Source organism: Leptopilina boulardi, unplaced genomic scaffold (genome assembly GCF_019393585.1).
Source record: "Leptopilina boulardi isolate dan_hultmark-lab unplaced genomic scaffold, ZJU_Lbou_2.1 LbouV2_300, whole genome shotgun sequence".
NCBI lineage: Eukaryota > Metazoa > Arthropoda > Insecta > Hymenoptera > Figitidae > Leptopilina > Leptopilina boulardi.
Genome location: NW_026137864.1, coordinates 1,643,618 through 1,654,407, shown reverse-complemented (window position 1 = coordinate 1,654,407; position 10,790 = coordinate 1,643,618). Strand labels below are relative to the sequence as shown.

The window sequence follows — 10,790 nt, the reverse complement described above, 5'->3', positions numbered from 1 at the left end:
GAAAAAAAAGGCAGCCTCTGTGATAAAGCAGCGATAGTTTTTAGAAGTTTTCGAATTCACCGACTGTTGGAACGATGTTCTTTATATATGTATGATTATCTGTTTTTTTTTAATATTCAATTATATGGAACACCGTTAGGTTCCCTTTTCATTGATTAATAATTATATATATATTTAAATGTCACGTGACACTACACGATACTCTGAAAAAAAAATAATTGAATAATTTTTTGTTTCTGTAGAAAAAAAAAAAAAAAAAAAAAAAGAAGAAGAAGAAGAAAGTTTTATCTTTTCGCGTAATCTCATTTAAATATATAAATCCACGAGACTGACGTCAATATTGAATATTATATTTTATTTAAGTGTATAAAATTTTAAGTTTGAAAAACAATTTGTTTACAACTTTTCTTTATTTGTATTACTTTTTTTTTTTTTTTGCTATTTGCAATTTATAGTAATTTTCTTAGACAAAAAATTTTTTCCACTTCTCTCTATAGGAGAAATAATTTTTTCTCAAAAATTCGTAAGAGTTTAAAAAAAAAACTTTTATCCCCAAAAAATGTAGAATTTTATTTTTATATTTGTATTTATAAATATTTCTGAATATAAATACAAATAATGCAAATAAATAAAAAAATAAAATTTATTAATATCAAAACGTTTTACGTCCTTCCCAATAATTGTTTAAATTTTATAATGACCAAATTTCCGGAGTCCAATTTGGTCATTATAAAATTTAAAAATTTATAAAGGAATAATTGGACAAACAATCGGAGTAAAAGTTTGTTTGAAATAAATAAAAGAAAAATAATAATTTATGCTTCAAAAACATTGCAGTTCAAATATAAAACAATTTAATTTTATTAAAAATGTTAAACAATTAAAAGTTGCCTATTACAACTTTCTGAGAATTGGAAATTTTTGTTTTTAAACAACCTAAAATTATTATTATTATTATTAAAATTATTATTTATTTTTTAATTATTCAAAATATTAAAAATAAAATTTTTCACACTTTTACTGAAATTTAAATGAAATATTCAGGCTTCGAAGCGTAGTAAGAGACTAAGAAAAGTATAAAAAAAATATCCCCAAAATTGAAAAAAAGTATGAAAAAAGTGGCATCTTTAAAATGAAGTAAAATTAGTTTTCTAAGGTGGACGTTAGAGTGTAAATATTTTCTTGTCTTAAAAAAATTGGAAAAAAAATTCTCAGGAATAAAATTAACATCATTTTTCTCCTGATGATTTAAAAAAAAAAGTTTCTATTCTTAAATTTCGATTAACTTTTTGTTTTTAGCACAACGATAGGGAGCGTATGATTATTCTATAAAAATTATTTTTCACATAAATTTTTATTTTACAAAATAGCATTTAACATAGAATTTTTTTTAAACAAATTTTTACTCTACGGAATTTTTATTTAACAGAATTTTTATTTTACAAAAATTTCTCTTTACTCAACTGTTTCTTGAAAAGAATTCTAATTTAACCTATTTTTAATTTATTAGAATTCTTATTTAGTAGAATTTTAATTAATTCGAATTTTTTAATCCTAGAACTTTGAATCGGAAATTTATATAAAATATTCAGTATTTTAAAACAACAATTTTAATTAAAAATGTCCAAAAATTCAATTATTTTTAAAAATTTTAACTCGAACTCTTCCAAAATTCAATTATTTCTAAAATTTGTATATAAAATTCTTTGCTGAATTAATAATTTCAATAAATTTTATCCAAATTATTCAAAAATTCAATTAAAAAAAAAAAACCATTTTTTAATTCAAAATTCTCTAAAATTCAATTACTGTTTGAAACTTTGTTAATAATTTTCAACAATTCTAATTTATTAAAATTTTAATTTAAAATCTCCTAAAAAATAATTATATAAAGCAGTAGTTCACGCGGCCAAGAATAAATTATCAACTTGGCTTTTAGGAAAGAAAAATTCGCTAAAATTTAAAATTATTGAATTCTGTCATTTTTAAAATTATTTTTTGAAAAAAGTAACATTTAGTAGCTTTTGGTCATAATTAGTAGTAAAAAAGTCTGTCACTTCGAAGCCTGTTATACGAATAAGAATTATTATTCTTTATCTTTTAATTATTCAAAATATTAAAAAAAAAAAAAAAATTGTTCCCACTTTTACTGAAATTTAAATTAAACATTGAAAAAAAGACGAAAATTGGAATTTGAATTAACTTTTGTTTTTGACTGTTCGTCTCTGAATTTTTTTTTTAAGGGCAGGAAATGTTATGTAAATATTAAAGAAAGTAACAACTTCAAGAAATTGACAAAATAAATTGTAAAAAAAAAGTTAATTAATATCTCCATTAAAAAATTGTTTTAGAGATTTAAAAAATATTTATTTTCAATTGACGTCATTCTAAATTCTCTCTTCCCTTTTTTCAGTTTATCCACTGTAATAAGTAAATTAAAAATTGTCACATATATTAAAAAGAATGGAAATATTTTAGAAACGTGACTTTTTAACTATTGTAATAAGCAAAATAAATCGACAGGATCTCTTGAATTGAGTTACAGCGTTAATATTCTTGAAAAAAAAAAAAAATTGAAAATTTAACGATTTTTATAATGGAAAATTATTTGTTTAAATCTGCTGCCAATTAATGACAGGTTAGATTTTCTTTTTTATATATATTGAAAATGTGTTTTTTGTTTTCTTGTAAATCCAGGGTTTTTTTTTTACCGAATAAAAATCGTGTGTGTCTAAGCCAAAGATGTTCGGATTATATATTTATATTGTTGCATTACGATTAACTGGAAAATGTATATTTACTCAAAAGCTGTATACAACTATTCTCAATAATAAATAGTGTCACAACCCAAAAAAAAAAAAAAAAAAAAAAAAAAAAATAATAAATTGTGGAATCTGATACTAAAGGTGTGTCGTTTATTAATCTTTTCTTGATTATAAAACATTTATTTTTTGTTTTTTTTTAATATATTTACAAACTCTTAAAATAATTTATCGTTGAACAAAATTAAATTGTTCCTTTGGATTTTTTTGTTCATTAAATTTTTGTTTTTGAATTGCATTTAATTCGCTGTCGTTATATTTTTTACCATCAATGTCTATTGCATAATTATAATTAACAGTGTCTTTTAAAAGTTTTTCAATTGCTTCATCAATATTATCATTGGTTATTAAAGTGGGAATTAATTCCTTTGCTTTTTTTATTTCTTCCTCGGCAATTTTTAAATTTAATGCTTTTCTCTGTTTATTTTTTTCAATTGCAGATAAAATTTTTTGTTTCTTTAATTCCATTTCATTATTTAAACGTTCATCTCTTTCAATTGATATTTTTTTATTCCATTCATCATTTATTTTCGAACATGCCAAAAAATCGTCTTCTTTTGCCTTTTCCATTAATGCTGAATTTAATTCAATTTTATTTTCATCAGAAATATTTATGAAATATTTCCTGTAATGTGAAAATTAATTAAATATAAAATTTGCTGAAAAATATATTTAAATTTATGTGAAAAAAAAAATTTTTCAAAATTTATTTTCTTTAAAATGTACCTTAATGAATTTACAGTTGTTCTATAATGATTGAACATTCGTTTTATTTCCTCGGATTCTTCTGGGGGAACAACTGGTCTTGGTGGTATTTTAAATAATTTACTTTTTGCCATAGGAAGCCATATTGGTTTTCGTTTCCATGTGCTGTTGACACTGAGTTTTACAAATTTTTTCGCCCATGGTTGCGCCATTATTAAAAATTGGAAAAAAATAGACTTCTAACAAATTTGTCTCTAAAATATAAATATTCAAGATTGATTTTCTTGTATTAGTACTGAAATTAACAATAATTAATATTTTAATTAAATTTTTTACGTTCCTCAATAGTGTAAATATTTAAAAACGAACAAAAAGAGCAAAAATAAAACTTATTATTAATTAATTTATTCAATTAAAAACAAAATATTGATTATTTTATTTTTTTAGTATAAATTGTAGTTAATCTAAAATTCAATTATTTTGAAAATTTAAACCAAAAAGTAATTGTGAAATTAATTATTTTCAACAATTTTAATGAAATTCTTTAAAAATTCAATTATTGAAAATAAATTTTTTAATTATTTAATTATTGTCTGTAATTTGTACAAAAAAAAAATCTTCGTCAATTAAATTATAAAAAAATTGTAATTTAAAATCTCTTGAAATTCAATTATTTCTAAAAATCTTAAAAAATCTTTTCTTCTCTTGAAAAACTCATTTTTTTTTTAAATAACCTAAAATTCTTCGACAAATTCATAATTTTCAATAATAATTATCTGTTCCAATTAAAATAATTTTTATCAATTATTTTTAAAATTCAATTATTTAAAATAGTTTTTGCTAAAAATTCTCCAATTTCACAAAAAATATTTTATTTTGTTGTTTCAATATTTTTTCTTCGTTTTTAAATATATAAAATAATTATAATTAATTTGTTTATTAATTAAACTGTAAATTACTTTATATTGTTTAATTAACAACGGTAAATATTACAATTTGAGTAATTTGTTAAATGTTCGCTAAAAATTGAAACTTAAAATTTTTACATAACCTATAATAATAAATAAATTAAATTTAACCTATAAAATAGAAGAATAATTATAGAATAGAATTATTAAAAGCAATTATTAACAAACAAAAAAATGTATAAACATATAATTAAACATACCTTTACTTATCGTCTATACAATTATATAGAAACCAAAGAAAAACAAACTATTTTTAGGTTAGGTAACTCCTTGTAAGCACAAATGACATACGAGAAATCATTGTTTCATTATAATTTAAAACTGATGGTATAAATGGTATAAAGTTGTTAAATTGTAATTTCCTTGAATATGTCGAATTATTTTTACAATAACAAATTAAAAACGTGAAAAAAATAGTTATTGTTCAAACTCAACAGAATGTTTCTTTAAATTTCTTATAAAAAATTTCCCTGCGTGAACAGTGAAAGTTTCCAATTTTCTTATATGAAACTTCTGGAAATTTATGAAAATTATAGGGTTCAAATAAATTTATAATAAAATAATACGAAATTAATTAAATTATACGTGTTTAAAAAAAAAAATAAGCTAATAAAAACATACCCAATATTTTTTAAAGATGATTTTTTTTTTTACTATGAATTCTATCTATCGATTTCTTAAAAACGATGGTTTCCACTTTGATGTAAGATCTTCGGATTCTTCTTTTTGAATTTTCATTTCCTCTTCTTCAATTTTTATCTAAAATCAGTATTATTATTTTATTTAATTTAAAATAATACACAAATTTAATTTTAAATACAGTGTTCATTTGCATATTGTAAAATTAATTTTTTTTTTTTTTAAATGAAAAATGTATCCATTTATATATAGAGATTTACCAAAAGTTTTCGTTGATTTTCCCTAAAGGCTTCTAATGGATTATTAAATTGTTTGTAATAATTTAAAGTGTCCCTAACGTCAATTACTTGCGAGACATGAAGAGCTATTTATCGAAAAATGTTATTTTTTTTATTAATTAATTAATTAATTAATTATTTAAGTGATTAAAATTTTTAAAAAACGACAAACTTTTGAGAAATATTGCTAAATCGTATAGATTTGTGTCATCGTCATTTCCAGACCATCGGGGAATTTTTAACATATTCTCTGGATGATATTTTACACTCTGTTCATTCCAATCAATAACAATTACCTGAGCGCAAATAAAAAAAAATGCAATAATTAATTATATAAAACAATTTAGTATATGATTATTTTTATATATTATAAATTAAATTTTTAAATGTACATTTTTTTTTATTTGCATAAAAATGATGTATTTTTAAATGATATTTTTTAATAATTTCCCCTAGAGATGCAATTTATTAAAAGTCGATTATTTTAATTAAAGAATAATTTTTTATTACACACTTTATTGAGATCTCTATTTAGTGAACTTAAATCCTTCACATGATGACCATTGATAAAACGAGTAGAATCTCTAATTAATCTATACATAATATATCCATGAGGATCTAAAGCATCTAAGATAGGGAACGCAGTCTGAAAATTTTACATAGTAATTTCAAAAAAAAAATTTTTAATTAAATTAATAAAATTGGAAAAAAAATTTTGAATGAAAATTTCCCTTGGTATGCCCGATATACTAATAGAAATTGAATAAAGTTATAATAAAATTTTTAAAAGCTTTGAATTAAAGTTTTAATTAAATTAAAAATAAAAAATTTACATTTAATTAACAGAAAAATATTAATAATATTCACTAACCGTTCCATTTACTGCAGTGAATACTACAACTTCAAATAGAGGTGAAGCAACAATTTCAAGGAATTTATCAACTCCTGGTCGTTTTTTGAATCTCCATCCCGTTTGGTACTGCGGGGGAAAAAAAAATAAATATAGATATGAAAAAAAGAATTTAAATAATTGAAAATTTATAAATTATTTCACTAACTGTCCAATCTGGATGGATCAATAAATCCATTAATTCTAGAACTAATGTATATTGTGGTTGAATATATGGATATGGCAGAGGATCTGGAAGTAATTTATCTCTACTTGGTTCCTGAGCAAGCTGTAATATATATTTCAAATCGCTCAGTCATTAACTAAAATTATTATTAAAGCAAATTTCAAACAGAATTTTTAATCTTAAATAGAATTTTTAATATATACGTACAAGATAAGAGTTTTTAATAATAACAACATTTTTAAAACAAATTCTTGTTTTATGATAAATTTATAATAATAAATATTTATGTTATAATGAAAAAAAAAATTATTTGATTCAAATAATTGGTTACTTGTCTATTATCAAATAAATATTTACTAGAAATAAATAATTTTTATTTAATTCATTTAAATTGTATTTGTTTCAAATACAGAAATTATTGGTTCAAATCAAGTTTAGTTAATTTAAAAAAAAAAAAATTATTTTGTCCAAGTAAATATTTATTTGATAATAGTAAAAAAAACCCTTAAGGGGACTTTCTGGTTTAGAATTTCAAAAAAATCGATTTTTTTTTTTTTGCTTAAAAATGTTCCATAGTATCATAGAATTACTGTCCCAAAACGTTTTTTAAAAAATATGTACAAAAACAAAAGTTATAACAATATTTATGACGGTATGTATTTCAACAACAATCTACAGTTATCTTATTTACATATTTGGTGTTCCTCTTTTATTGATATTAGCTTGAAACATGTTACTCGAGGGTTTTTGGGGTCGCTGATTACGAATTTGATGTCAGTTTTTGAAAATACAAAATGGCGGATCCAATATGGCGGACGAAAAAATAAAAATTCAACCGGATTTGCTTAAAACTTGTTACTCGGGGGTTTTTGGGGTCGCTGATTACGAATTTGATGTCAGTTTTTGAAAATACAAAATGGCGGATCTAATATGGCGGACAAAGATTAAGAAATTAATTAAATTTAGTTGAAAATGATTACTTGTGGCCTTTTGAGATTGCTAGTTATGAATATAGGCACAAAACATTAACGTTCTAGGAACGTTTTAATTAATTAAAAAAGTTAATTTTTTATTTTGTAGTCCGCCATATTGGATCCGCCATTTTGAATTTTCAAAAACGGACATCAAATTCGTAATCAGCGACCCCAAAAACCCCCGAGTAGCAAGTTTTAAGCAAATCCGGTTGAATTTTTATTTTTCGTCCGCCATATTGGATCCGCCATTTTGAATTTTCCAAAACGGACATCAAATTCGTAATCAGCGACCCTAAAAACAGCGGGATACGAAGTTCTGTTGTAATAAAAAGTTGTTTGATATTCATGACTCAATGAATTATGTTATGAAAACTTTGAACGCGTTTTTCTCGAAAACTCATTTTTCAAACTGGTACAGAGCTTTTCTCGAAATCTACCGAACCGATTTTGAAATCCCAAAAATTTTTCGATTCTTTATTTAAAAAACTGGGGCCTAAACCTCTAAAAACTCATATTTCTACCCCCTGTGTTTTTATATGGAGGTAAATTGACCCAAAAACACGGCGTTTTTGCGAGTTTTTGAGAAAAATGTACATAAAAAATAAAAAAACCTTTAAAAAAAATCGTTTTTGAGATTTAGGCCCCAGAATAAATCCTTATGAAGAGATTCCCGTTTGGAACTTGAATTTATGTATTACAGGTTGCCCGGAAACTAACGTACCAAAAAAAAGGTATCTTTTGGGAGACGTCACCTACAGCTATGAAATTGAACTAAATACACTCAAACATATTTTTTAAATTTTTTCTACGCAATGTGCTACAATGTCCAAAAATAGTTTTTACAATTTCTTTAATACTGTTCTTACAATAAAAGTTTTAAAACCTTCCTTTTTTGTCAATTCTAAACCAGAAAGTCCCCTTAAAAACATTGAATTCTCCTAAAATTTATTTTTTTACCTTGAAAATATTTTAATTACTTTGAATTTTAAAACAAAAACTTGAATTATTCAAATTTTATTCAATAATATTTATAGTTTACAATACTATAAAAATCTCAGTTTAAGATGAACGGTTCAAATTCAAAGAATTAAATGTGATTTAAACAAATTTTCCATTGACAAAATGGATTTCAAGTAAATTTAAATTGAAATTTTTTGAAAACTATTAAAATTATTAATTTGGCGAAAAATTTACTTAAAATTATGAAATAATTAATTTTTTTAATAATAATAATAATAATAATAATAATAATAATAATAATAATAATAATAATAATTGAAGAAATTCTAAAAGAAAATACCTCTTTGATGTAGTTGAATTTATTCAGTAATCTTTTAAACATTTGCTCCATAAATGGTAAATGTGTAAATTCATCTTTGATAATGTCTCCATTTTCACTGTATTGAGGTTTGACTATTTCATAAATCAAATAAAAGCCAGTAATCCCAAGGGAGAGAGTACAAAAACCAATATAGAATTTCATGAATGAAGAATTAGTTTTACGTTCTTTTTTATTTTCACTTTTATTATTTTTTTCTTTTATTTTATTTTCTTCAATTTTATCAACATCTGACGATGATGACGATGTAGATTGTATATTCATTAAATTCTCCGTTATTTTTTTCTCTATTGCTGTGAAAAACATATATATACAAATAAAATAAATAATAGAAAATAATTTAAAATTTTTTGAAAGATTAAACAAACAAAAAAAAAATAAAAAAAATACAAACCTTTTGTACAAAAAGTGGTATTTTGATTTTTATTTATAAAGGTTAATATTTTTATTGAATTCTCCATGTTCCAGTGTATTTCAATAATTCTTCTTCTACGATGAATTGCACACAAAACTCTTAAATTCCTTGATAAAAATGATAACATTTTTCTTGCAAAAATCTGCAAAAATAAAATAAAATAATAGACCTAAAAATTAATTATTAACGTTAATATTTTCAATTTAAAGAAAATAATAATTTCGCATGTCATTTATTTATTTTTCTAAAAATTATGGAATTTTTTGTCAATTTTCATTTATTTTTTGTTTTCAATAAAATAAAGTTCTTATCAATAAATAAATTTTTCGAAAATTATTTTTTTTTCTATATTTTTGAAACATTCTAAAATTTCAATTTATTCTATAACTACATTACAATTATAAAAAAATTGTTATTTTTCTCTCTGATAAAGAATATGACAATTTAAAAAAACAAAGTTCATCATATGAAAAAATGTTAATATAAATATATAAAGAAAAAAAGCAATATATAAAATGTTATTGCAAATAAAAAACATTTCTGACCTTTATATTAGAAATTTTTGTTTCTTTTTTTTAAATGATTGCACATGTATTTATAGTATATATAATTAGTCCCACTGCTGGAGGATCTCATTAAAAATATGGCACGAGTACTTGCTGGTCTTTTCTATTGTGTCGCTCAGGTTGGAGCCCTTATTCGTGCGTCAGTTTTCGTGAGGGAAGTTGCTCCACTTATGTACTATAAAAGTTCATCACCGTTTCTCTTATTTATTTCTTTCTTCATTTCCCGGTTATAATTTATAATTTTGCAAATTTTATTTACAATCAAAAATTAAAATGATTAAATAACATAATGATTCAAATTTACATCTAAATCATATAAACATAATTATTATTATTGTAAACAATGATTACAATAATTGATATAAATATACTTTTTATAAAACAATAATTATAATTAATAATTATTAATTAATTTCTTTAATATTTGAATAAATAATTGTTTTTAAATATAAAGGAGACATAAATAATTATGATTATATAATTTACAAATGTAAATTTAAAAAAAAAATTAACGGTAAATGAACAATAAAGAATATTTTATCGAAAATTAAACTAAAAACAATAATGTATAGTGTTCATGTAACGGAAACAAGTGGACCAGGATCATCAAGAGGTTCCACTACTGAAATTGTTTATAAAACCAGGCGAAGAGAATCAATGGCAGTAAAAGTTTTCAATTACATACGTTCACAATTTCAAAGTGACGAAATTCCTGGTAAGTATTTTTTTTGATTTTCGCATTCATATTTATTTTTTTTTTTTTTTAGCGAATATTACTTTTCACTGTAGTTATATAGCCAATAAAAAAGCATGAATAAAATTTTCCTCAAAAATATAATACTTTTTTTTTTTTATTACTAAAAAGAAAAACACTTTTTTAAAATGAAAAAAATTTGCATGAAATAAAAATAAATTTTAGCAAAAGAAAGAAAATAAAAAATAATAATTTATTATGTCGATAAATTTAGTAAATTTCAAAAATTTGTATTTTGAAAGTAAAATTGAAAA

General features: G+C 21.9%; 3 protein-coding genes across 4 annotated transcripts in view; 1 reads left to right on the top strand and 2 right to left on the bottom strand.

The window, feature by feature from the left end:
- Positions 1–2,893: 2,893 nt before the first annotated feature.
- On the bottom strand, positions 2,894–4,945 carry LOC127282629 (probable 28S ribosomal protein S26, mitochondrial). The gene is made up of 3 exons (XM_051306997.1): positions 4,696–4,945; positions 3,549–3,781; positions 2,894–3,447 (listed from the first exon to the last, which is right to left on the bottom strand). Exons 2-3 carry the CDS (start codon positions 3,737–3,739, stop codon positions 2,991–2,993), a joined length of 648 nt encoding a protein of 215 aa, XP_051162954.1. The 5' UTR covers positions 3,740–3,781; positions 4,696–4,945; the 3' UTR covers positions 2,894–2,990.
- On the bottom strand, positions 4,696–10,124 carry LOC127282627 (mitochondrial import inner membrane translocase subunit TIM50-C-like). The gene is made up of 10 exons (XM_051306992.1): positions 9,975–10,124; positions 9,196–9,358; positions 8,763–9,094; positions 6,471–6,590; positions 6,284–6,391; positions 5,927–6,058; positions 5,585–5,708; positions 5,395–5,498; positions 5,117–5,254; positions 4,696–5,008 (listed from the first exon to the last, which is right to left on the bottom strand). Exons 2-9 carry the CDS (start codon positions 9,341–9,343, stop codon positions 5,162–5,164), a joined length of 1,161 nt encoding a protein of 386 aa, XP_051162949.1. The 5' UTR covers positions 9,344–9,358; positions 9,975–10,124; the 3' UTR covers positions 4,696–5,008; positions 5,117–5,161.
- Positions 9,845–10,790, top strand: part of LOC127282628 (Kv channel-interacting protein 2-like) — a 44,179-nt gene continuing 43,233 nt past the window's right edge. Inside the window, exons 1-2 of one of the 2 annotated variants that reach the window (XM_051306993.1) lie at positions 9,845–10,008; positions 10,355–10,497. In XM_051306993.1, coding sequence (XP_051162950.1) covers positions 9,860–10,008; positions 10,355–10,497 — 292 coding nt within the window. In that variant the 5' untranslated portion in view covers positions 9,845–9,859. Of the gene's footprint in view, positions 10,009–10,258; positions 10,498–10,790 lie in introns of those variants that run through there. The other variant, XM_051306994.1, reaches the window with a different exon arrangement.

Coding starts and splice junctions, on each gene's coding strand:
- LOC127282629 (XM_051306997.1), bottom strand. CDS start 3,739: ATGGCGCAACCATGGGCGAAAAAATTTGTAAAACTCAGTGTCAACAGC. Junction 3,448..3,548: donor ACAACTGTAAATTCATTAAG/GTACATTTTAAA, acceptor TTCACATTACAG/GAAATATTTCATAAATATTT.
- LOC127282627 (XM_051306992.1), bottom strand. CDS start 9,343: ATGTTATCATTTTTATCAAGGAATTTAAGAGTTTTGTGTGCAATTCAT. Junction 9,095..9,195: donor TACCACTTTTTGTACAAAAG/GTTTGTATTTTT, acceptor TGTTTTTCACAG/CAATAGAGAAAAAAATAACG. Junction 6,591..8,762: donor AATTCAACTACATCAAAGAG/GTATTTTCTTTT, acceptor TATATATTACAG/CTTGCTCAGGAACCAAGTAG.